The following is a 27,965-nucleotide window of genomic DNA, read 5'->3' as shown; positions in this document are numbered from 1 at the left end:
CATTCCAAGAAGGACTCCTATATTTAGATAAAAAGTACACTTTCATGGCTGATTGTGATCAAGGGCACAATCTGAAAATACATTCAGGTTACGGAAAGGGTTTGAATTTAACTGTGATCATTTCTGTGTAAGGCCCAATTTAAAAAGTCTCCTGGTCTTGTTTTGCAGATCAATACGGACACCTATTACAAGATACCTGTTTGGATTTTAACACACTCAAGCATCACCTCCATTGTTATTTTAGCAACCCCATCAAGCTTTGATTGGGAAGTCAACAGCCGCAAAGCTGCTGTCCACGTGGACTGGTGCTGACATTTCTCGTCCAGCTGCGAGAGCCTCTCCATCTAAACCTAGAGACATGGCAACAAATGGAACAAAAGTAGCTGATGGACAAATCTCCACAGAACTCAGTGATGCCTCAATCACCAATGACAAGCCTAAGACACTGGTGGTCAAGGTGCAGAAGAAAAAAGGAGATCTTCCAGACAGAGACACCTGGAAGGGGAGATTTGACTTTCTTATGTCCTGTGTTGGCTATGCGATTGGCTTAGGAAATGTTTGGCGGTTTCCATACCTTTGTGGGAAAAATGGAGGAGGTACTTATTTCAGTTTATGTAATTAAGTGCTAAATATTTTTGATCAGAATCCACTACTTCCCGTTAATCTTACAAGACCAGCAGCAGAGAAGAGAAGGGAGAACAGGCTGAAATTCTTAATACAGGTCTTCAAACTGCATGATAATGCTTTTTGGAAGGGCATGCTAAACAGATTTTACTACTTGCACACTGCATTCCTTGGCCACGATCAGAGATCACTTCAGTGAAGGATGAAAATATACGTATTTTGAGTTCCCATATGGTTGTTTTGGAAGGCAGAAGAACACTTTCCTCATTATCCATTTGGAGGAGAGCAAAGAGGCTGACTGGGACCACTCTGCTTATCGTTTGCCTTGCCCCATTCAGAGTGTCACCATGATATACTGTTATACTTGGCAGCGGCCACAGCAGCTAGGTTTTAGCAAAAGGATATGCCTTCTTTACTATGAAAACACCTGCTTTTGCCTTTAACAGGAAAGCCATCTCTTCCGACTAAGTATGGCACCAAAAGGCTAGGTTCTGCAGCCAGGTCAAGGTTAGGTCAGGGTGCTCAGTAGCAAGAGTAGCTCATTCTTTGCTGTGACACAAAGCAAGACCCTCCTGGTGGTATTAACTGCTGGTAAAGACTGTCTGCTCCTATCAGAAACAATGAGGCAGAAACTCACGTGCAAGCATTCTTTGTAACATGTGACTCAAGCTCACACTGCAAAACAGCAAAGCGCATCCCTAACCATGCATACGATTAGGGCAATAGTATCAGAGGAGACCTAGAGCAACTAGTTCACAATTGTTAGAGCTAAGAGACCTGATCATAACAGTGTCTCACCTAGAAATCAGTGGTATTGAAAAGTGCTTAACTTTAGCCTGTCTTATAGATGTAAAGAAGCTTAGGCTCTAGCAATTCTCCTTGGAGACAGTTCTCTATAACTGGGTAGAAGGAGGCAAATAGTGTACATTTGCCTTCTGCTGCATTTAAAGGAAAAATGAATGTTGAATTCTTGCTTAATGATACATTTGTTGGTTTTCAGTATAATTGCTCATTTTTTCTTTCCTTTCAGGAGCATTCCTGATTCCGTATTTCCTTACTTTGATTTTTGCTGGAGTTCCCCTGTTTCTTTTGGAATGTTCACTTGGGCAATACACATCCATAGGAGGTCTTGGAGTTTGGAAGCTTGCTCCAATGTTCAAAGGTACAGTTGAGTTAAATACATTGCTATAAATACCATAGTAGGTGTTAACATTCAGGTCATTCTTTGATCAATTTAATACTCACCCACTTTTTCTAGACTAAGAATTCAAAGTTATTTAAGTATATTAAATGATGCTCCAAACCAATGAATATTTATTGCAAAAGAAATAATAAAATGATGTTTACATAACTCTGAAATTGCACTTTTACAACAAGTCAGTGTAAACTTTGTCTATATGAGAAAGATAGACAGAATAACCAGGTGTGGTGTTCACACAGCACCCCCGGTCGTTTCACAGACTATTGGCCCTGTGCCACCACTGCTCCGCTGCCACCAACCAGGATCCCCTGGTAAATCACTGAGTCTCAGTCAGGTTTTAAGTTAAACAAATAATCAAGAGTTTATTTCAAATAGCAACAAGCTTTTGATATTAGATATACTGTTACACGTTATCCTCTCAATCTCAACCCTGTCTTTATCTCACTCTAACTCCTCTACCTCACCCTCACCAACTTCCACACACCAACCCTCACAACCACCAACTCCCACTCCCAACTGCCAACTCTAAACTGCCAAACTGTTTCCTTGGGCTGTGTCTTAAAGCCCATAAGCTCCGCTCCGGCTTCCTATTGGTCAGCTTGTTAACCCTTTCCCCCCTCCTGCACAGTCTTATTTCCTCAGGAATGGGCAAATGCCACACCAGGTAGTCCTGGAATTTAATCCCAAGCATCTCCACCCTTTATCCTATTTTTCTTTCCATACGCATCTCTTGACTATGGCCAGTGTTACAATGTATTATCCTCAGTCTCGATTTCTCAGTATATTGTTTTCCAGCTGTAGGCTGGCTAAACATTCAGAACCCTTATTTCATTTGGCAACAGAACACTGCTTTCTAAAGATGAACTCTCTCTCCTTTGCCCAACAACCCTAATTTGCTTACTTGTAGTGCACATAGCCACACTTCTTGTGATATGTCTTCCTCCTTCCCATGGTTGCTCCCTGCCCATAGCAAAATGTTATCAGACTTTGTAGAAGCATAAACTGAAAGTGTAGTTTTATGTGCTGCTCTTCAACCCTCATTAAGAAGACTGGTACCTCAAACTGCAGTTCACGTGACCACTACTTTCTCAGAACTGTTTTCATCTTAGTATAAGTGCGCAAAAACACATAGCAATTTTGTCTTATTTAGGTTTAAATCCCTCCAAAATGAGTCCAAATGTACTTATTATTGTTATATTCTGAAACTCACCTGCTAAGAATATGAGTCCTGATATGCTCTGATATGCTTTTTCCCCTATAGGTGTGGGATTAGCTGCTGCTGTCCTGTCCTTCTGGCTTAATATTTACTACATTGTTATTATTTCCTGGGCCATATATTACTTATACAACTCTTTCACCACAGTAAGTGATCTTTCTTCTCATGTTTAAAAAACCCTCATTACAGCCTAGCTTGATTAGCTGATATAATAATATTAATAATAATATATCATTTTATTTATTTACATAGGGGAGTTTTGCCCCCCTGCTCACTCCTCTCATCAATCCCCCACGAACTACTTCACAAATTACTTTACTTGCTGAATTATCTACCTAATGAACAAATCATTTCAGCTTCTCCTTTCGGTTGCACACAGGTAAACCTCCCACATCATCATCCTCTAACACATTGTTGCTACTAACAATCCTTTTCGCTTTCAGACCAGTTATGAAGCCACCATCCCTCCCATTCTGAAGCCCCTTTAACCCCCATTCCCATGCCTCCTACACTCTTTTTTAAGCCGCTTTTGCACTCCCCCATTTTCATCTTCAATTTTTTCCCTCCTCCCTCCTTTCTTCAACTCCCCTTGCACTGCATTTCCATGCCTCTTCTTCTCTTCTATTCTGCAGCCCTCCTACATTTGCAGTTATATGTATATTTAAGATGAATAGACTCTTAACAGCAAGCCTGTCAGCTTGTTCCATTATAGAAGGTCCACTGAAGAATGTTATACAAATATAGGTGTTAGCTTGCTATTAAATATCTCTTCTAAATTACAGTTACTACATTGAATCTGGAATTTCATGTAGAAGACAGCACATGGTACCAGGAGTAACACAATATTTGAGGACTCCTTTGAGAAATGGAAGAGGGAGAGTAAAGCAGGGATGGAGAAATAAAATATTGAGAGGGCAAATGATGGTATTGACAAAAGTTTGAGTAGAGCTAGTGGAGGAAGATGGGGGGGATGACAAGTTTTGTGTACAGCAAGAAGAGAGCTGAGAAAGGGTTTGTTCTGCTGGCTTCTGTGTTGTGCCTTGGTAACTCACCTGCCTACATCATTGGTCCCTTGTCACCTGCAAGGGTAACCAGCTTGCCTTCTTCCCCCATCCCAGTCTTACAGCAGCAACAGGGAGAGAATGGAAAGGCATGTATACACACTAATTTGTCAGCATGACAAGAAACAAGTACAGATACAACATAAAAAGAAAACCTTCCCTGAGAATTATATGGTCCATGAATACAAGCCAATGTGAGTTGTCTTTCAGACAACATTCCTTTAACCATTCTAGCCAAATTTGCTCTGGCAGCTAAGACGTTTCACTCCAGTTATGTTAATGCATTGTAATGCTGTAAATTTTTATGGTGTAGACTTTCACACTGTAGACTTTTATAGGTTATGTTGTGTGATTTTAGAAGTACAGTATGCTTCACTTTTGCCATCTGTTGTTCATTGTGAAGGCCTTTGGTTATATACAATAAATTGAATGATTGATAGCTCCTAAGTTACTTCAGAAACTCACCTTTAAAAGGATTTATTTCTTACCATTATTGCCACATCCACTTCTTTCTATGAATCATGCTGCAATGACTGGAACCAGCTTAAGCTGTTTAATATATTTGTTTCTGATTGTAGTCTAAGTAGTTATTAAAATATACTTTGTATAATTCTGGCTAAATGACAGCTTCTTAAAAATATGTATATTTTCAGAAAGAAATAGGGTGATAGGCAGTTCTGTTTTTTCTAGAAAAAGAGGTGCCAGGACTCACCATGAACACCTCCCTCGTTTAGAATAGCAATGGCACCAACCTGAGAGGTGGCGGAACTGAGTTCCGGCAAGTTCCAGCTACAATTAAGCCCTGGTGATAAGGGGGGAAATGATTTAAATTGGATGAACTTGAAACTGGAGAACAACAGTTGTGTATGGACATAGATTAGGACCTAATAGCGTTACTAAGAAGTCATACTGGTTCCTTGACCACTGAAAGTTCCACCCATAGCATTTTGAGATTCTATTATTCCAACAGGTATTATAATGTTTTGGTCCATAAAACACATATTGGCAACATACTGTCATAATATATAACTTTAATTTTCAGAGGCAGCCAGAAGTTCATATACCAATGGCCTTCCTCTATTCCACAGGTCCATATATTTATTTTTAACTATTTCTTTACTGTCTCCAACCTTGAGGTGGAATACAACTATTTTAAAACTCTAGGGCATGTTCTCCTGTAACCAACCACACCACCCTGCCTACTGAATGATGGTGGCAAAGAAAGCTTACTTCTCCACTACCATCACATCTGCAAGTAGCCACCCAGCAGAGTTTTTTCAAGTGGTGAATGGTGTTTGCGTTTTTTTGTTTTTGTTTTGTTTTGTTTTTTCTTAATCTGGACAAACTTCTTGAAGAAGTGCAGCCGACCACCTGCCCCCTTGACTCTTGCACATCTTATCTTCTTAGAGCGAGCCATAGAAGGTTAATTAGGTGGGCTTAGGGAGAGATTAATACTTCACTGAAAGGAGGTATTTGAGGTTTCCCTCCTTAAAAAGACCTCCCTGCACCCAGGGACCATACCCTTGATATGCTTGAGAAGGTAGTGGTGGTCTAACTTCAGGCATGCTAGGAGGAAACCGATTCCTTGGATCCATTCCAATCTGGCCTCGGGCCTGACCATGGCACTATAACTGCCTCGGTTGCCCTAGTTGATTACATTTTTGGAGAGAAAGATAGAGGGTGTGTGACCCTGCTAATTCTCAATCTTTTAGCAGCTTTTGATACTGTTGGCCACAGTATCACTCTGGAGCCTCTCAGGGAGGTTGGGGGCACTGTACTTCAGTGGTTCCACTCCTAACTCCAGGGCCATTTCCAGAAAGTCATTATGAGAGGCTGCAATTTGGTGTCATGGAAGTTTTCTGTGGTTTCCCACAGGGTCCCACCTTGTCTTCCATGTTATTTAATGTCTACATGAAGTCTCTGGGAGTTGTCATGAGGAGATTTGGAGTGAAGTGTCCTTAATGTGTAGATGACACCCAGCACCCAGCATCTCTCTGTTCCAACTGAAACAGGGGAGACAGTTGATATGTTAAACCTGTGCTTGGAGATAGTGATGGGCTAGATGTGAGCCAATAAATTGAAGCTGAATTCAGAAAATACAGAGCTGTTATGCATCCTGAGTTCTCACATCCAGGAGCTAGATGGGTTGCACTTCCATGGAAGGAGCAGGTCCACAGTTTAAGGCTTCTGGATTCTGCTCGTCAATGGAGGCTCAACTGGCCTACGCGACTAGGAGTGCCTTTTTCCAGCTCTGGCTGGACAGAGATGATTTGGCTATGGTATTCCAGGTTCTGGTAATTTTCAAACTGGATTATTACAAGGAACTCTATATGCGACTTGGAAACTTCAATTGGTCCAAAAATGCAGCAACCAGATGGCTGGCTGGGGTTCCATTTATATTTCACACAACCCCTGTTTTAAAACAGCTGCATGGGTCCAGTACAGCCATACCCCAGCTGCATGGGCAGCAGGAATGGATGTGTCGGTCTTGTTCTGGTTAATTTGTCTTTTGCATGCGTTCACCAATACATGTATTCTATCCAGTATCTGTGTGCATTTCCCCCTGCACAGATTTAATATTTTTTACAATAAAAAGTGCCTCAAGTGCTGGTTTTTAAACATTTTCTCCCTCTTTCTTTTTTAAACAGATACTAGCTGTCTGCAGCAGCTAGAAAGCACAGCTGCTGCCATACCCATTGAAAATTTGGCCAGAATTGTCCCTGGGATTGACAGCACATGATTGATGGCTTCCTCCATGGGTTCATAGGGGCAGCCATACATTTTTTTATATATGAAGTCCCTGAAATGGATGACACATAATCACATCCTGTCAGCCCTAGGGGCTTTTCTGACCCCCATCTTCAATGCAAGAGGTGTGAGTTGTGCTTTCTAGTGGTTCCAGGTGGCTAGCAGGCTAGCACCTGCTATTATAAAGTGTGTTAAAGTCAGGACTCGGGCCACATCACACAAATTTGTTGTGATGCAGAATTCCTACAGAGACCTGCAATCTAGTTGTTTCAGGATGTGCTTGCCTAGGAATTCACAACCAACACATTCCTAATGGACACATAAAGTGGTAGAGCAAGGCCCAAAGTCTTTTCGGCAGCCTTCACCAGAGTAACATATGAAATGGGTCTGAGAGAAAATGCTAGTAGGAAAAGAAACACTCAACTCAAGTTAATTTTTTGTTTCAGTTTTTTAAAAGAAAAAGAAAGCATGTTTAGTTCACCCTAATTGTGAAGAGTAAATCAGAAATTCTGGGAAAAGATTAGATCCGTGCCACTCTTCATGTCCAATAATGTACTGTGTGTCTTCAGAAGCATGCATATATAATAATGAAAGTCAAGAACATTTAAGAGACAAAAGTTAAAACAGAATATAATTCTTGACAGGCATGAATCCTGCGGAAGCTTAATGTCCTCAAAAATTGAAAACAGCTTAGTTTTAACATTGGCTTTCATTTCTAAGCAAGCACGATATACTAGCTGCTAGCTCTTAAGATAACTTTAAAAACATTGATGTTTTTATTCTTCTCTCCCCATTCTTTTTAATTAGAATCTTCCATGGAGACACTGTAACAACCCTTGGAACACAGACCACTGTTTCTCAAATTATAGTATAGCAAATACCACCAACATGACAAGTGCTGTTTTGGAATTCTGGGAGTAAGTTGAGAAAAATCTTTTCCTCATCCCAATGAATATGTTCAGTTAATTTCTTACTAGATGTATAAGGTCAGCTAAGTTCAAGAAATTTATACATTTCCTCTTTGATTTTAGACGTAACATGCACCAAATGACAGATGGATTGGAAAAACCAGGCCAGATCCGTTGGCCATTAGCAATTACTCTAGCAATTGCCTGGGTTTTAGTGTATTTCTGCATCTGGAAGGGGGTAGGCTGGACAGGAAAGGTAAGAATATGTTCTAAAAGCCTGTGCATTGTAATCAGAGTCAGCATAGAATTCTAAAGCTTTGAAATAGACTAGTCTTGCTGATATATCCTTCCATGAGATATAAATATTAATGCCCTTTTTTAAACTCTTTGGATACCCCTGTAAATTACTAGAGGGATAGTGGTGCTAGTCTGTTGCAGCAAAAAACATAAAGACTCTTCCAACACCATAAATATTAACAAATTTTATTATGGCACAAACTTTCATAAACTTGGATAAAATATGCACGCTTTTAAGGTGCCATAAGATTTGGAAAAATTAGTAAAAATTATTTTTTTTAAAAAGAAAAGATTATTTGTTTTCTGCTGTGAATTATATTTCAAGTATATATATATATATTTAATTACTGTGCAAATTGAACTTTTAAGTTTTTTAAAGTAATACGCAAAAGTAAAGGAGCCCTGGACAGTTAAGTCCTGTCAAAGGTGACTATGGGGTTGCGGCGCTCATCTCACTTTAGGCCGAGGGAGCAGGCGTTTGTCCACAGACAGCTTTCCGGGTCATGTGGCCAGCATGACTAAACCGCTTCTGGCGCAATGGAACACCGTGACATAAGCCAGAGCACATGGAAACACTGTTTACCTTCCCTCCAACCTAGCAGTTTGAAAGCACACCAGTGCAAGTAGATAAATAGGTACTGCTGTGGTGGGAAAAGTGAGTAAGAGCAGACTTAACTATAAAAGGTGGAGGGCAGCAAGCCATACAAGAGAACCAAGCATGGGCATGTCTAGCAAGGAGGGGATTCTGTAGCCCTAATACGCAAAAGTAAAGTCCAGTCAAAGGCACCTCCTCTGTCCTCCATCCAGGCAAGCAGTACATACTGCAGCCAGGCAAAACACTCAAGGAGGGTGCAAAGCGGGGCTTACAAGACAAGTGTCTGGGATGGGTGTGTGGCCTAGGAAGAGTTATGAGGGCCCAGTTTGAAAGTCTGGAGGACAGCACTTGGTCCCTAGGCCTGAACCTCCCACCCCTAGTCTTAGATTCAGATGTGTACAGCATCGCCACATTTATTTCCCCTGTATTTCTTAAACCTCAGTGTTAAACTCATTGCTCCTAACGGTATGCACCCCATTCTTTGTTTCAGGTAGTGTACTTCTCTGCCACGTATCCATACGTCATGTTGATTATCTTGTTCTTCCGTGGAGTAACATTACCTGGAGCAAGAGAAGGCATTTTATTCTATGTAACTCCTAAGTTTGAGAAGCTCTCCGACTCTGAGGTAAACCTTCAGGCCTGGTAACCTAATAATCCTATGGGGAGGAGTTCAAGTGTTGCACTCTTCTGATCATTCTGTTGAAGCAAGTGTTTCTGTGTGCCAGATGAAATGAAACCCCCTCTGCTCCCCCTCGTGTGGTGCTCTGAGGTTTCTCCTGTCCCACCAGAGCAGATCTGGGAGAGGCATGGAAGAAGTCCTGTTGCACTAGCACTGATTGTACTGATTTCTGGGCCATTTGTAGTAGTATTGCTCATAGTGTCATTACACATTCATTGTTTATTATCACCTGCTTGTAACTATATATAAACTACCAGTCATAGCCATGTGGACCTGTCTTTGTCCTTTATGACTAGGTATGGCTGGATGCTGCCACACAGATCTTTTTCTCCTATGGTCTGGGTCTTGGCTCATTGATAGCTCTTGGAAGTTACAACCCTTTCAACAACAATGTTTACAGGTAAAGCAGTTACCATTCTTTAGTAGCCTAGATTCCAAGATACTGCAAATAGGGAGTATTTGATACAATTCACAGGGCACAAACATAATTCCCCAGAAGCTATAAGGGAATGACTCTCTCCTACTGCACACAGAGCACATGGTGTTTCTAGATTCCTCCCATACTGGAGGAGCAGCTGTTTTGTTCAATGAGAGAGCCTCATGAGATGCAAAGTGGGCAACAGCATTCCTTCTTATACTTCATTTGGATGTTTTGGTCCCTATCTGTTTTGGCAGCAAAATGGAGCCACTCAAAAGTATTAGTCGTGGTTTCTACATTAAAAGAAAAGGTTTTCAGCAAGGACCTACATTCAATGGCTTCCACCAAGGCCTATGCTTCATTTGGGGTTAGGGAGGAATATGAAGAAATATCTTATTGAGACCCTAAATTGATCTGCTTCCAACTCTCAGCATTTATATGAGAGGATGACTAAACTATGTAGCAATAAAGCAATTCAGATGGATCTGGCAACGTTTAGCATTATATAGCATAGCAGGGAGAGATTTCAGGTGAATAAGATAGAATTAAAGTATCTCTTTTCCTCCCCCCCCCCTGACATCTTCCCTTCTTTCTGTGAGTCCTGAACTGCCCTAAAAGAATTGCTCAAACTCTGAACAGGAGCACTTTTGTTAGGTAGCCCTACGTTAATGTCAGAATCAGGCCCGGCCCTATGTGCAGGCTGGGTGGCGCAGGGCACCATGGCGCCGGCCCACCAGGAGGGCGGCGCGAGCTGCGCCCACCCGCTGGCCGACCAGTCCGCCACGCAGCTGCGCCTGCCCGCCCACCTGCCGCGCAGCTGCGCCTGCCCGCCCACCTGCCGCGCAGCAGCGCCTGTTGTACCCACGCTGCGCGCGGCGCCCACCTGCCCACCGCGCTGGGAAACGGGGTGGGAGGGCGCCGGAACGGGGCGGGAGGGCGCTGAAGGGATCCGGTGGGCGCCGGAGGATCCGGCACACCATGGCGCCGGGAGCGCTTAAGACGGCGCTGGTCAGAATATCAAACTTCCCCTCTTTGCAGGCTCTTGGGAACTGGGATGTCTAGGGCAGTAAGGCTACCTTTACATGTCCCAATATTCCTGAGCAAAATTCATTCAGCCACCCCATATCAATCAGTGTAATGTGAATTAGTACTTTCCCCTGCAAAACAGACACAGTCCTTAATAAGAGACAGACCCAACGAAAGGCTTCTCTGTCAAATGAAGAAAATTAGCTAGAGTACACTGATAATTTTTGTATTTAAAAAGTTAATCCTACACATACAGAGTTATAATCCAGAATCATAAATCTTAAATTTGCCCTGTCAACAGGAATGTTGCTTGAAATCCTGACTTTGGACAGTATTACTACCCTCTTCTCTCTCTGTCTCTCTTTTTCAGGGATTCCATCATAGTGTGCTGCATAAATTCTTGCACAAGCATGTTTGCTGGTTTTGTTATCTTCTCCATTGTTGGATTCATGGCTCATGTCACCAAACGTCCTATTGAAGAAGTTGCAAAATCAGGTGTGCAACATTTGAACAGTTTGCAGTGTCTTATTGTTTCAGAAGATGGCAGGGAAGACAAGTTACACTATAATTGGGGAATCTGCACTTGAGAGAACACCCCCAAAAGTTGATTAGTCCTAATGGTTGTCTAGGAAAATAGAGCGGCATTCACTTGCATAAACGAGGCACTGGTAGCCATTACCCCCAAAGTAATCTGAGAACTGTCTGCAAGCCTAGTGACCAACACACTTCACACCAAGGGTTCAAGAATCAATGTTGACATCCAAAAACAAGTAACTGCCACCAAAGCTACTTGTCGGAAATACAACATAGCAGCTTCATATGTTTATACAAGATAACTTCATAATGCTTTAAGAGTGCAAAAGCTATTGTGTATAAAGAAAAATATATCGTAATTGTTTTCCACAAAAATATAATTGTTTCTATATCTGTATATATAGAGAGAAATATATTCATGTGCATATTTAAACCTACACCTTCTAAGCTCCATTTTGTATCTGTCTCACTTTTTCAGCTTTGTTATTATACAGTAATATGAAATGAGATATTAATAGTAAAATGACTAAATTAGTTTATAATTAATAAATTGAGCTGCTAGATATTGCATTAATGGTAAGTGACAATAAATATATTTCCCCCATTACCAGGTCCTGGGCTTGCATTTTTAGCCTATCCAGAAGCAGTAACACAACTTCCTGTCTCACCTTTGTGGGCAATACTGTTCTTCTCCATGTTGCTCATGCTTGGAATTGACAGTCAGGTAAAACAAAGTGTTGTTGTTGTTTTTAAAAATGCTATTACTGAAGACAAATGTCCAACAGTTCATTATATGTTTCTATCAATGCTAGCTGTATCTCTGTATCAATTTTCACTGATACCAGCCAACTTCACGAACCACGGTTCGAAGCTGGCTTGTTTCTCAAAAAAGAAAAAGAAAAAGTTATTAAGACCAGCCCATTTCTTGAGTTTCAGGGATAATACTGAACAAGTAGTTTAAAAAGGAAGTAAAGACTTCTGATATCTTGGTAGTAGATGCGGAGGAGAAAAGGGAGGAGAGCACACAGGTCGAAGGCTCATTATTTCAGAATGAGGCCTATGGCTGAACTGGGCCATTACACTAGTGAACAGTTTCTATAATGGGTGACTATTTAAATTTGTATGCCACCTTTTGTCCAGTGATTCCAGGGTAGTTTATAGACAATAAAACAATACAAAAGAACCCAACTAATAAAACAGCAGATTGCAGAACTTTAACAAGTATTTAAATAAGCAAACTGTTAAATAATATACCTAGAATTTTTTTTTAAAAAAAAAGTTTGCCTGGTTTCTAAAGCATTACATCAGATAAGTTTCTTTGGAGAAGGTGTACCAGAGATGGGACACCACACCCAATGTCTCTCTTGTCACCACCCATGTCACTTCTGATCATACCTGCCAGGTTCCTACCGGAAAAATAAGGGATCGGCAGACCGGAAGTAGCGCTGCCACCATTTTGGAACTGGGCGGAGCATGCTCAGAAGCGACTTTTGATGCTGCTCTGCCCAATTCCAAAATGGCCGCCGTGCCGGAAGTCACACTGTGGTCATTTTGGAACTGGGCAGAGCAGCATCGTCCGCCCAGTTCCAAAATGGCCACCGTGCCAGAAATCGCTTCTGTGCATGTCCAGAGACTCCAGACATGCGCAGAAGGAGCCTCCCCTGGCCGGTAAGTAAACCGGGGGAAAAAAATTTTCCAGCTGGGAACGGCTGGAAAAACAGCGGTTTCCTGGGGAATACGGGAGACTTGGCAGCTATGCCTCTGATGGCAGGGGCACATGGAGAAGTGCCTTGATAAATCTCAGTCAAATGGAAAAGATGTGACTTGAGACAATAAACTAACATAATGCATTTCATTCAAAATGTGGCCCAACACCTATCCTGAAGACATCAATAAACAGATATGTAATTCTGAACATATTTGGATAATCAGTAGGAGCTGAGCTTCTACTTGAATTGCACAGAACAAACCCAAGAGGCCATGGGGAAATGACTGATAATGCCATATACATGGCAACAAATTGCACAAAGATCTGTTTTAGTTATAAATAGGATATGATGCAGTTTCAGCTGGTATTGGAATGATGAATGCCTATCTTTAATGAACTAGATAAGAATTGATAGCCAGTACATTAGAATAGTATTAACAGCTAGGCAGAATGTTTTTGTTTAGTCGTTTAGTCGTGTCCGACTCTTCGTGACCCCATGGACCATAGCACGCCAGGCACTCCTGTCTTGCACTGCCTCCCGTAGTTTGGTCAAACTCATGTTCGTAGCTTCGAGAACACTGTCCAACCATCTTGTCCTCTGTCGTCCCCTTCTCCTAGTGCCCTCAATCTTTCCCAACATCAGGGTCTTTTCCAAGGATTCTTCTCTTCTCATGAGGTGGCCAAAGTATTGGAGCCTCAGCTTCACGATCTGTCCTTCCTGGGAGCACTCAGGGCTGATTTCCTTAAGAATGGATAGGTTTGATCTTCTTGCAGTCCATGGGACTCTCAAGAGTCTCCTCCAGCACCATAATTCAAAAGCATCAATTTTTCGGCGATCAGCCTTCTTTATGGTCCAGCTCTCACTTCCATACATCACTACTGGGAAAACCATAGCTTTAACTATACGGACCTTTGTCGGCAAGGTGATGTCTCTGCTTTTTAAGATGCTGTCTAGGTTTGTCATTGCTTTTCTCCCAAGAAGCAGGCGTCTTTTAATTTCGTGACTGCTGTCACCATCTGCAGTGATCAAGGAGCCCAAGAAAGTAAAATCTTTCACTGCCTCCATTTCTTCCCCTTCTATTTGCCAGGAGGTGATGGGACCAGTGGCCATGATCTTGGTTTTTTTGATGTTGAACTTCAGACCATATTTTGCGCTCTCCTCTTTCACCCTCATTAAAAGGTTCTTTAATTCCTCCTCGCTTTCTGCCATCAAGGTTGTGTCATCTGCATATCTGAGGTTGTTGATATTTCTTCCGGCAATCTTAATTCCGGCTTGGGATTCATCTAGTCCAGCCTTTCGCAAGATGAAATCTGCATATAAGTTAAATAAGCAGGGAGACAATATACAACCTTGTCGTACTCCTTTCCCAATTTTGAACCAATCAGTTGTTCCATATCCAGTTCTAACTGTAGCTTCTTGTCCCACATAGAGATTTCTCAGGAGACAGATGAGGTGATCAGGCACTCCCATTTCTTTGCTAAGCAGAATAGAACCTATTTAAGGGAACTGTATGGTTTCCATGGAGGAGGGCAGACTCTGAATTGCACCAAGTGCACAAAGTTACCAGACAGAAAAGAAAACTGTAATTCATGAGCACAGAGTTCTCTTCTGAAGGCAGCAATATTAACAAGGACCAGCCTATTTGATTCTAGGGAGCTTCATTTCACTGACAAGGTCAAAATGATAAGGTGTGGGAGTGTCAAATCCCCTGATGCCAATAGTTGTACCAATGAATATGCACACATCATAGTCTAGAACTTAATTTTTATTTTTGAATGTTATTTGAGGGAAAACATATCCACAGCAGAGTCAAACCTGTTAAAAGCAGGAAAAGCAAACCTATTTAGCTGCACCTAAGTCTATTAATCACACTGGGTGTTTATTTTAGTGCAGGAAGAGGGCAAAGGACAGGCCACATACCGGTAGTTCCTTTGTGCTCTAAGAAGACATATGAAGAAGCTGCTTTCTATTCTTGTGTTCTAAGCGATGACAGGGCTGCAATGCAAATATTCGTAAATTAAAATTTTCTTTGAAATATGTCTCTGCATTGTGGCTTAGAATATGGAATCCCATAAAGTGGGCCTCCCCATTGTCTTGGTCCCTATAAGTGCCTTTTGTTCATGAAAGCAGCCGCCTTTGCTGATCTTTTTCTCAGTCACTGAGAGCAGGACTGAAGGTTCTCCACTCCTTGTGTAAAAGGAGATTTGGCAGAAGCATGCTAAACTATGAATTAAAAATGCCTCGCAAAACATTTTCCTATAATGTTTAATTCTAACTTTTGCGAATTGGTGAGGGTGTGTGTGTGTGTGTGTACAACTCACTTTCAATATAATTTAGCCCCCACAAAAATGTGCCTATTTTCTTAAACTGGACAGCCAATTATTATCCTGTCTCATGAGATGATGCCTTTATAGTAGCATAAATTTCCTCACTCTGACTACTACTCTTGCCAAACATTGTGAAGGTTTGACCCCCATGTCCCCCATTTACTGTTTCCTCAGAGGACACATTCCTGGTTTGGCTACATCCCTTGAGTGCCCTGGGGTCTCTCCCCCAATGTCCTATGCAAGAAGGGAAGGTACTCACCACAGCATCAGCATCAGTTCCATTGGTCTACAGAGTCCTTACTCCTCCCTATTAGTAGTTCAGGTACTGGGCCCATTAAATGGATGTTCCCTCAAGCCAGGCTATTATTGACATCAGCAGAGGCAGCTTCTTTACTAGTGGAAGCTCGGCTACCATCTTTGGGTCCAAGACCAAGTGTTTCCACTTCTCCAGTTCACTCTGAAATAAGCTTTTGGAGGGGATGCCAGCGTGTTGTCAGGTTGTCCATGTGCCAACGCCAGTGATAGGCTACTTGACTTCTGCCTGGGCAAGTCACAAAATGGAGCCCCTGTGCCCTATTGCTACAGCTCCCGGCAAACAAGATTCCCACACTTTTGTAAATATTAAAATGATTTAGAATGCCATTTTGTTTATACAAGGCTGACAATTAAGACCTTTAATAGCATTGAACCAATGAAGCCAGAGCTGTTGCATTTTGAATGGGGGAGGCTCAATTTCATTTAAAGGACAGTTCAGCCATGAAATTCAATGGGTGGCCTTAGAGCTAACCTGCATCACTGGGGCAATGAGAACATAAAATATGGAACTGTAAATCCCCTTTACTCACCAACTCACCAAACAAGCACACACGTAAAGAAACACAGTGGAATGTATATACATACTTGTCAACAAACCTTATTTTTCATAGTGCACCTTTAACTTTTGGTGAAAGTACATACACAGTACATTAGCAACAGCAATAACTATTTCATAATGGGGTGGAAATAATGGAGAGTCCTTATTCTGTTCATTCTTTCATGAAGCCTAAAGTTCTTTTATAAAAGAAAATCAGCAAAATTAGTAATTCATTTTTAAGAAACTGCTATTAATTTAATTGAGTCAAACATATCCTTAACTAAGTTTAGCTTTAGGCTACTGAAATATAAAAAGTAGCCTAATATCCCCGTCCCCCCCCGCCCCCCAAAAAGAAAAAACTAGGCCTAAGAGCTTTTGGGCTTCCTTATTTTATTTTTCTTTAACTTCTTCAACTTCTTTATCTGTAGTATAATATGAAATATTTCTACTCTACTGTCGCAACACAGATACCACCAAAAATGGCTCCTTGTCTCATATTATCCTTAGTCAACCTATAGTATGTTAAAACATTTACCATTGTGTCTCAACACTCTTCCCAGTGGCTGTCAAAAATGTGTACCAGGCATGTACACACTCATAGCTTGAGGGAAGAATGTCATGTGCTTAGTAGTTCTTTTGGCAGGGCAGCAAAAGTAATATTTGCATGTTGAAAAAAAGTTTACTATGGCCCTAAGAAGAAACTTATATATCACTTTAAGCATGTACAGGAAAATGCACAAAAGGATCTAAGTCAGTTTGACTATCTATTATCTTTCTAAACTGAGGTCTAGATTCTCAGCAGGAACAAGTTAGCTTAATTATGATTAGTCCAGACAACCTGTTCCACATTATGCCAGATTTAAAAAAGCATGAGTTTCCTATTCTTAATTTCCGGTATATTTTAATAGGTTCAGAAATATTGCCCTAAATAACCCACCTGTGCTTTAACGTGATTGCAGAAGCTGCACCACAACTCATGAAATGAGTCAACATTAGTCTGATCAAAGTATATCAGAACTGGGCAGATGTATCTTGACTGCAACACAGCAGAACAGTTTGGGAGAAGAGAAATTGGAGAAGAGATATTATAAAGCTGGATGTTGCTTTAGCTCAATCTAAGGTTGCTGGTTTGGTTTGTGTGTAACCTCTCATTCCACTTTCAGTTCTGTACCGTTGAAGGATTCATAACAGCTCTAGTGGATGAATTTCCAAAACTGTTACGCAGTCGGAGAGAAATTTTTATTGCTTGTGTGTGTGTCGTTTCCTATCTGATAGGACTGTCCAATATTACTCAGGTAAATACTTTATTGGGAACTTCTTATCTCTAATTTTCTGTGGTTGCATTTTCTACTAAACAGAATTATGAAGTACGAGTCCTCTGTGGATTGCCTATTAATTTAAGAAGGTGGAGAGACAGGAGAGATTTCAGCTTTTCCTAAACCTTCAAATGTCAATATCCTCTAAGGATTTGAGATTAGTATAATGCTTATGAGCATAATACCTATATTTACTGGCATGTTGTCAGGCTTAATGCTACTCTTAAAACCGTCAGCTTGTTCTATTAAATTGATTTACAACCACTGAGGATTCCATCTTGTTTTGGTAACTCTTAGATACCCTTGGATAGAAAAAACACACATAAAGGCTTGGTTATCACCAGCCAATGACATTGCTGCATTTAGGAACAATATTTTATATAGTATGGAATGTAAGTAATGCCAAAAGCCATGGCAACGTTTAAAACAAATACACAAATGGTATACTTATGGAATCTTTCTTTGTACAAGAGCAAGACATCAACCTATTTATTATTCCTTCCCTATCCAATTGTGTGTCTGCTTTGAATCTGTGGATCACAGGGCAGCTTACAAAATAAAAATATTACATGCCAAGTTTATTGATACTGATACATAGTTGGGCAGATCACTGATTATTTGCAGTTGTAAGGTCCAAAGGTCACAATTATGCAGGGTAAGTGATCAATGAAAACTTATAAACCTTGAGAATCTTTCCGAGTAATAAAAACAGAACTGAAATAGGAAAGTAAAGCTAATATAAAGGTTAAACAAAACAGGAAAGGAAATCTCAGAAGTGTGATGAACTTAACACATTTTATATATTGCAGGGTGGACTGTATGTGTTCAAGCTTTTCGACTATTATTCTGCAAGTGGAATGAGTCTCTTGTTTCTTGTGTTCTTTGAGTGTATCTCCATATCCTGGTGCTATGGTATGTGATGCTATAGTATTTTGAAATTTATGAAAACAAGCCAAAAGAATGTAAAAATTTTGTAAAGCAGTCCCCAGATGAAACAAAGTAATCATTTAAAATGTTATGTGTACTTAAAACTGAAATTATTTTCTATAATTGCCACATTTATCTTAACAAAGTAATGCCATACCTAGAGGTAATTTGAGGCCATCTGAACTGTTTAAGCGAGGGAGATGTGCCATCTCACTGTATGTATATTGCACTTAGGAGAGGGGAGAAAATCGGGGTTGTTTGATAGCATGTTAATGTTTTCAACTGGAATTTAAGCATTTTTGTAAAAAGTAAGTAAGAACTGTAAGGACTCTAGCACTCGTCAAAGTATTACCATTCATAAACGGTGCTATGGAAGAACTTTTCCTTGATTTGTTTTGTTTTAAACTTTTTATGAGCACTGCAGTCCTTATGTAAAGCAGTATCACTTTATAAATACAAATTATTAAATACTTGAAAACTTTTAAAGTATCAACAAAATGATGGCTTGTCATTTGTGATGTTACTGGCACTATCCAATAGGTGCTTAAAATATCAATGTAAGCACATTCCACATGGTATTTCCAATCTCCGTAGATGTGCTAGCTGGCAGAAGGCTTTAGAACAGGCATCCCCAAACTTCGGCCCTCCAGATGTTTTGGACTACAATTCGCATCTTCCCCGACCACTGGTCCTGTTAGCTAGGGATCATGGGAGTTGTAGGCCAAAACATCTGGAGGGCCACAGTTTGGGGATGCCTGCTTTAGAAAATGTTTCCACCATGTAATGCAGGCAGGAAATTTCCATGCCTAGAAAGGGTATAAGGACTAGGAAAAGACCAATAGAGTGAAATCATATGCACAAATCGTTTAGTGAAGGTTAGATTCCCATTTTACCATTATTTTGCGGATCAGAAATGTTTCACCTATGCAAAGGGGGGGGGATAAATTTCTATCCAGGAAGTTAACAGAATTGAAGATACAATCAAACTACCGAAGAAAAAGACATTTTTCAGATTACGAATGAATAACAACATAATACCTAGTATATATTTAGGATGAACTAGAACCATGGTTGTAGTCCAGTACATGAAACACTTAAATCCTATTGATGCAGTTTAGCTGTGCACACAAAATACAACCCAAATAATAATAATAAATTGCAGATTATGCTACAAAGAGGCAATAAATTAGTCGAGATTATGTGGGATGCTCCTCAGATCCAGAGTTCCTATACACACGTATTGCAGATCCCTAACTTAATGCTTTCAAATGAGCTTTTCCGCACCAACCCTATAAGACCTTAATAAATCTCTTACATTTTAATGATTCTTTTGTTGACTTCTCTGGTTTATTCTCTTCTTTGATAAAGCATCTTACTGTAGATTATTTATTATATAAATCTAAGCATAAATTGCTTCAAATTCACGTGCTAGAATCTCGGCTTTTCCCTTAGGGGATTGGCATTTTCCTTCCTCTGTGCATTATTTCTGCATAAGGAATGCAAATCTGTTAACAGAGCCTATCGCTAATGGTTCTGTTCCTGGGAAGTTACATTTTCCCTGCACTCAACCCATAATGTTGAATCATGGGGAAAACAGCTTTCTCATGACATCCCTTGTAACCAGAACTAATGATGTATTGGCTGTTGTTTGGATTGTTGTTCATTTCCTCCCTTCCCCGTAGGCTGTGGGCTCCATTTTTCCAGCGCTAAAACCTTCCCCACTCGGGTCTGATTATTTCCCTGCAGCTAGGCTAGTCCCTGGCTTCAAGGCCTTTTTGGACCCACCAGTTCTGTAGAACCACCAGCACTGGATTGTTAATGGGTTTGGTAGGTTATCTGGCAAGACTCTCTGATATATTTAAAAGCTTTTCTCTCTCCTAGCCATTCATTATTGGTTTCAATCAACTAACAATTTGTTTGTTTGTTTATTTAGGTGTAAACAGATTTTACGACAATATCCAGGAGATGGTTGGATATAGGCCCTGCATCTGGTGGAAGCTCTGCTGGTCTTTCTTTACTCCAATCATTGTGGCAGTAAGAAACAAAAATGTTACCTTATAAAGTTAAAGATGTTAAATGCAATTAATGCAAGTTTACATTTTTTTTAAAAAGTTCAAATGAGCACAAATCATCAACACGGTGAAATGGATGTCCAGCAAGGCTCTAAAACACTGCAACTACATTTGGCCATTTGATCATGCACAGTCACGCACACATTCGTGCTTTATTTTGATCTAATAATGTTCAATAATTTATAGAACTTACAATTCAAGCAAAATATTCACAAACTTTTTAAAAGACTACAATGAAAGCTGTGTTTTTTCTGTTCTCTAAATACTTTGGTCTACTTCTATGCCTTCTGGAAAAATAGTAACTAAAATAATTTTAATTGAAGTATACTTAATAAAATTCTAATCTTCCAATACAGGTAGGTAGCCGTGTTGGTCTGAGTCGAAGCAAAATAAAAAAAATTCCTTCAGTACTAGTGGTGTTTTAGTGTTTTAAGGGTCTGACTCTTCTGTTTCAAGTGTATCTGAAGAAGTGTGCATGCACACGAAAGCTCATACCATAATAAAAACTTAGTTGGTCTTTAAGGTGCTACTGAATGATTTTTTTTATTAATCTTCCAATAGTTAATGGAAGGCACAGAACAACCGCCGACTAGCCCCGAGACACATTATTTTAGAGAATCCAGTGTTTATTTTTAGTGTACAGGTGATGATAATCTAATATAAAAGCTGCCATCTTCTATTTTCTTCTTTCCAAAAACTTTCTACTTTTGTCTTTCTTAGCTGATTCCACTAGCAAAAATAACTTTGGGCTATTTCTGGCAAGGGGCTAGAGCAATGGTCATAGTGGTGAATGCACAAATCATTTTATGATACTGAGAAGCAAAAAGAAAACCATGTAAAGCAGGTTCAAACCTCAGTGTAAATGTTTGTTTTATTCTGTACATGAAAAATAAAATGTTTGAAAGGAGAAGCAACATGAGAAAATGAAAAAGCTATGAAACTGTATGACTTCAAAATTTATAAATATATATGGTTCAAAATATCATTTTGCATATCAAAATGCATCTCACACTGTTTAGGGCTATTCACCAATTCAGTTACAAGACAGGTCAGATGGTTTAACATGCAGTTAGAGTTTATGAGCCAAATCTTGCAGGGCTCTTGGAAACATGCAACAAGTTGGGGGCCTATGAGGAATCACTGTGGTGTAGGAATAAATTAACGAGAAATGCTCACATCCCCATCTCACAATACTAGGATACCAATGAGCTATGGGCTGGCTTCCATAAACATCCAGTCCTGAACCAGCATTTTGGAACTATTGCATTTGCACATAACACTCACATTGCCACAGAATTAAGCAAGGAATAATTTTTTTAAAAAAAATACAAATGTAAATTAGCTTGCAGGGTAGAAGGACTTTGGAGGAAAGAAAGGAAAAAGGGCACCATCATCGCTCATTCTTCTGAAGCCTTCCTCTGTTGCTATATAACACTAAAGGGCTGTGCATCCAGCGAATGGGGGAATGTCTTTTGGAGAAAGGGAAAGGGAAGGTTGTTCTTTCCTTCCACCTGAAAACTCCATACACAGTGCAGAGAAAGGAGATTTTCAGCTTCATGGTGGACATCTCCCTCACCTTGATCACCACTGCAAAGAACCCCACTTTTTATATTATTTAAACCTCTAAGAGCTTAGGCAACCCTGTCTCCTCCCTACCCCCTGCTCCAATTTCCTCCACAACCCTTTGAACTATTGTGGCTCCTGGTGGGCGAGATGGATACTGAAACTTTGCATTGCATTGTTTTGTACAAAAGTTGTGCAGTCCAGAGACTCTCCCAAGTATGCAGAAATTAGTCCTTTGTCTATGAGAGACAAATTCAGTATAATTCCTATAAATCTTATATGCAATGAGGGGGAAGTAACTAAATGTCTGGAAATACCTATTACCCATAGTGTTACATAGTAATACCCATAGTGGCTCTCTCCAGGTGCATACCATCCCTATCTCTGAGCAGTGTGAGATTCCAGGGGTCTCAAGCACTTACTCAGGGTTCATCTTTCCTTTTGGAAATGAGGCACAGCCGAGACTGTGGTGTCTTTATGAGATATGGTTTATTTACACAGATATACAACCTGAGCCTGCAATTGAGGGGTTCACAGCATTAACACCCCAAAAGGGTCTTGTTTCTCCCATAGCCGCAGCCTTGGGCTCAAATAGACAACAAACATGTTCTGACCGTCTCTCCAGCTCGCTTCTTTTTCTCCCAGCTTCTGGCTTGCATAACTCAACTCTCTGCTGTGGCCTTTCAAACTAGCCAAAAGCTGGGCGAGGGGTCCCACCCATTTGCCCCTTTGTTTCCCTTAATGGCTCATCAGCCAAGCTATCACCTCAATGGCTTATATTTCAACACTTGCTGGATTCAGGGGTTAGAAAGGTCTTTGTATACAATCTACTTCCCCACCCTCACCCAAACCCCATAACAATACCATCAGAAATTGGATAAGTAAAACAGAAGATGTCTGGAATTTTTAAAAGGAAAGTAACTTTTTACTTTAATTTTCCTATCCAAGCAAAGAACTACCTGCAAAAAAGGGGCAGCAACTACAACAAACCATAGCTGACTTTTTAAATGTTTTTACTTCCCCAGGGTGTATTTATCTTCAGTGCCGTGCAAATGACTCCTCTCACTTTGGGCGATTACGTATTCCCGGCATGGGGCCAAGGTGTTGGCTGGTTTATGGCTCTATCATCCATGGTGCTGATTCCAGGCTACATGGCATACATGTTCCTTACATTAAAAGGCTCCTTGAAACAGGTAAATTATTTCTTTAGAACTGTCCCTACACTTGGCAAGATGCCAGATTCAGCAAGCACAAGCTGCTGTTGCATTTTCATTTACAGTATCAAAGTATACCTCTTTGCTACAGTAAATTATCCCTGGGTCAGTCTTTTCTTATGATTTGTCCAAATGTAAATCAGTAGCAATGGCACATATCTCTATAACTACTGTACAGTCATACCTTGGTTTAAGTACACCTCGGTTTGAGTATTTTCAGTTTAAGTACTTCGTGGACCTGTCTGGAACGGATTAATCTACTTTCCATTACTTTCAATGGGAAAGTTCGCTTCAGGTTAAGTACGCTTCAGGTTAAGTACAGACTTGCGGAACCAATTGTGTTTGTAATCCGAGGTACCACTGTATATCAATATTAGAGCGAGCCCCTAGAGAACTTGCTAGCTGAAGGGTAGACTATAAAACATTTAAATGAAATAAAGATAGGCAGCTAAGCTTCTAGTATATTGCAGCATAGGAATAATGCACCAGTTGCCATTAAAAAAGTGACAGCATTACTCAGGTTCTCGCCTTCCTTTCTCCTTTCCAAGTAAACACATGACTAAATGATTTTCCCACTTTGTGACTGTAAAGATGAGTTCTAGCTGAATGAGTAGCCTTCTCAGTTTCCTCTGCCCCACTTTCATTTCCCTTTGTCCTGTTCCCTACCAACTTCCACAATCTCTGGTCACTGGTTATGCTGCTTAGAACTAATATCAGTGAAGACCCTAGCTCAGCAGGCTTCACCAACATCTCAACTCAAATCTTTGTATAGAATCTCAGCTGTTACGCAGTGCATCAACTGAGAATGGCCACTTAGTCTCTGGGTGGCAGCGGCGGCCCATTGTGGAAGGATCTCGGCTCCATGGCGAAAAGGGCCTCTCCATCATAGCCTGGCCTGTTGGGGAATTTCCCCGGCTGGCTGCAAAGGAGGGTGGGATAGCCCACCACCCACTGGAATTCAAATTGGCCAATCATTGGCCCAAGAGGGCAGTGCTTGGGCGATGGACCAGAATGAAGTAATAAAGTAGGCTGTCTGCAAATCTCAGTTGTTACACAGTTCATAGACTGAGAATAGGGCAAACATTTTGATTAGGTAGGATTCACTGCTAGTTTTCTATTTACTGATCTAAAAACTGTTGATACCATACATTGGAAAGTTGTTCAGGAACTGTGGCCTCCTTCCTTCCTTCCTTTTCCACCTTTCATGAACCACTGGAATATAAATTTAATGTAAGGGAAGCCATTCAAATTAAGAACAATGAAATGATTCTCTCTCTCTCTCTCTCTCTCTCTCTCTCTCTCTCTCTCTCTCTCTCTCTCTCTCTCTCCTGTAGCGAATCCAGGTAATGATTCAGCCAAGTGAAGACATTGCTCATCCTGAAAATGGACCTGAACAAGCCCAGCAGAGCAACTCTGCAAACAAAGAAGCATATATATAGTCTGGGTCATTGAAATACAAAGCTTCCTTTAGGGGGGCAAAAAAAAAACACCATACACAAATGAAACATGGTTGAATATGACCACAAATTTATGTCTGAGAATAAAATTACCTACCTCTAGTGGCACAAAAGACCATCACCACTATAAGGGAAGCAATGTGGATATGATCAAACCATTTTGTGGGCTTAGTTGTTGACAATGTTTTGTGTTTCCTGGCAATCCATAGACTGTTAACATTTTTATTCTCTTTCAGTAAGAGCTGGATATCTTTCGGAATTTATAAAGACATGTAGGCCATTTTTAATCTACCTTTTAACACAACAATTTGAAGTTTTGTGCAGCTGATTTTTATTAATATATTTCATACTGTTTGAATCCCAAGACTGTTATTTCTGAGAACAGTTAAAACAGAAAGCTGTTTTGTATTCACCAGCAAAGTATTTTTTACCAAGAAAATTTACATTGAAAACACTGCCCTTAAAAATATTGACCAACTTTATTCTGGAGTTGGTTTTTCTAATTTTCATGAAAATCTTCTGATGTACTACAGTATACTGAATCATTCATATACAAATGCTATTAGCAAGCTATTTTGGGATATACAGTACAGACTAAATTGCACCACTCCCTAACCCAACCTATTGAGATGCCAACATTTAATGTATTACTTTATAGCAATATATCTTTTAGAATATTTTCCATGTCGGCATCTTTCAAAGTATTGGGATGTTTTTTTTAAACAAAAAACAAAAAGCCAGCCGCACAAGTGATAATATGACTACATACTTCAAACTGTGAAGAGTCCCTCCCAAAGGCTGCCGTACACATTAAAGCTGTACACGTTATCTTTCATTTAATCCAGGTTGTGCTTCACTTTTGAGTTGTGTCATTGACAGGTATAGCACTTTCCCACAAATAGAGAACCAAACAAATAGCTTCTACATCGAGATGCTCCCCGCAGAATATAATTTAGGGCTTTAAAATTAGCACTGCTCTAGTCGGTCTGTTGAAGGTCTTATCAACAATAGAGGTTTTTGACTAGCAAGCATATTATAAAGCACTTTGAAGAAAGAATTTTATTTTTATGGTTTTATTTAGGTATGTATTTTTCATGGGAAAGATGGAGAAGTGAGGAAACGGTCTTGCCATAAACAGCTCCATTCTAGGCTCTCGCTTGCATTCTCCACACAGGCACCTAAAGCTAATGGATTTCTTCCTGTGTGGAAAATGGCAAGACTCAAGAGTCCATAAAGGTAACTCTTGTTTGGCAGCTATGAGACAGAAAGTGAGAATCGTAAGAAAAGTGGTATGTGATGTTTGATTCTAAATGACTGTGACAGAACTGTGCAATGAAACATGCTTTTCAGCTAAACCTTGTGCAACGTACAATGTTAGATAGCACACACTTTATGTAGAACTACTATGTGAACAACATGTTAACTGTGAATGTTGGGTTTTTTTGTTGTTTTTTGTCTGAGGGTGACAAACATATGTTCTTGCAATAAGGTATTATTCTCAGAATGTCAAGCACATTATTGTAGAATATATATATATACATATATTTCAACTTAACAAATAAAAAAACTCATAAAAAGAGTATTGTTTAGTAGGTTCTAAACCGTTTCATACAGTAGATCAACTGTAAAATATTCAGATATCTATGATACATGCTGAATATCTATAGACGAACTCACAAATAAATCCAAATGTCTTGTAGATTTTCGGGGTTTAGGGGGGGAAGAAAAGAAAACATGTCATACTTCACTTGCTTCATATACATTATAACTGTGAATTTCATTAGACTTAAGATACAAAATTCAGACTTTCTCTTTATTGTTTATGTAACCAAGTCCCATGTTGTTCTAAGAAAAATGCAGTATTCAATGTTTGATTGTAAAACAATTATGACAGATGTTTGACAGATTTGCTCTTTAGCAGAATCCTGTACAAACGTATCATATATAGCACAAAAATAGTGTCGTAGAACTACTGTGTGTAAGCTGTGAATAGCTGTATCTTTTTGTAGTATTTCCCCTTAAAAAAGAAAGAATATATGATCATATATGCTTTTTGCAATAATTAATTATTCTCTAAACACCAAGCAAATTTATCTCTATATAAAAATATATATGTAATATATACATATTCTAAAATATATATAGAGCCTGTTTTAAAAAAGAGAGTACAGTATAATTTAGAAAATTGCAATGTTCTATGGACCAAATGTAAAATATTTATAAAGATGCATTTTAAATGTCTATAAATGGTGTCCTAACTAAAGCACGGTTGTTATGTAACTTTCCAAGAGCTTAGAAAAAAGAATAAAAGTTATATTATACATTCTATGAAGTGGCTTTAATTTAATTCTTTAAGCAGAAGATTTTGAATGACACTTATGAAACAATTTTCAGTATTTGAGAGATCTCTATCACCCAGTTTTAGGCATCTTTTCCCATTCCCACAATCCATGGTTGTTTGGACATAGAAATATATGACCAGTTGCACCTCCCCTACCCCTTATCCCTTCTCTTACCAAGTTTCCTTTAGAGGAAACTTCCTGGTTTGTCAAATCACAGTTTCTCCATTGCATCTAAAACCTAAGGCTGGGTCAGTTCCCACCTCCATCCCTGCCATTCACAATCCTTATACCACTCTTCTTATCCCTCTATGATCAGCAGCATTGCCACCTCCTTGGTCCCACTGCCCCTAATTGGCCTCATGAACATTGATGAGTTATCTCTAAGCTGCTGCTCTTCCTCAAGAGAGAAGAAACAGAGTCCCAAGTCTTCAGTTTTGGATTCAGTGCCAATCAATGCATCTCTAGCTGCATGCATGAATTTAGAAATGCAGCCAAGTATGCATACTTGAATCAGTACAGGACAGATAGATAGATAGATAGATAGATAGATAGATAGATAGATAGATAGATAGATATTACACTTACACACACACACACACACTTTTCCCACTTTATATAGATACATCATTTGTCACTAGTTCAGAACTAATCATTAATGCTTTGAAGCACTGATTTTACATTACAGATGCAAATATAATTCAGTGTAATCTGAAAACTGCTTGTTCATTTTTTCACATTGTGCTTGCAGCCAACTATAAATATATCTCATACATGCCTGTAATATATTTTATAATATGTATTAATCAGTTCAAAACCTACATAAATTATTGTGAAATAGAATGTTGATAGTCCACTAAAGGAGGAATAATGATTTCTGC

General features: G+C 39.8%; 1 protein-coding gene across 1 annotated transcript; it reads left to right on the top strand.

Annotated features, from left to right (window-relative positions):
- Positions 1 to 176: 176 nt before the first annotated feature.
- Positions 177 to 26,765, top strand: SLC6A1 (solute carrier family 6 member 1). Its single transcript, XM_035106213.2, has 14 exons — positions 177 to 596; positions 1,655 to 1,786; positions 3,087 to 3,187; positions 7,658 to 7,767; positions 7,882 to 8,014; positions 9,141 to 9,275; positions 9,626 to 9,729; positions 11,144 to 11,268; positions 11,919 to 12,031; positions 17,360 to 17,491; positions 18,322 to 18,424; positions 20,373 to 20,473; positions 23,100 to 23,267; positions 24,623 to 26,765. Exons 1-14 carry the CDS (start codon positions 359 to 361, stop codon positions 24,725 to 24,727), a joined length of 1,800 nt encoding a protein of 599 aa, XP_034962104.1. The 5' UTR covers positions 177 to 358; the 3' UTR covers positions 24,728 to 26,765.
- Positions 26,766 to 27,965: the final 1,200 nt, after the last annotated feature.

This window comes from Zootoca vivipara, chromosome 2 (assembly GCF_963506605.1).
Source record: "Zootoca vivipara chromosome 2, rZooViv1.1, whole genome shotgun sequence".
NCBI classification, from domain to species: domain Eukaryota; kingdom Metazoa; phylum Chordata; class Lepidosauria; order Squamata; family Lacertidae; genus Zootoca; species Zootoca vivipara.
The sequence above is the reverse complement of the archived record's forward strand: the minus strand, read 5'-3'. Positions and strand labels throughout refer to the sequence as shown.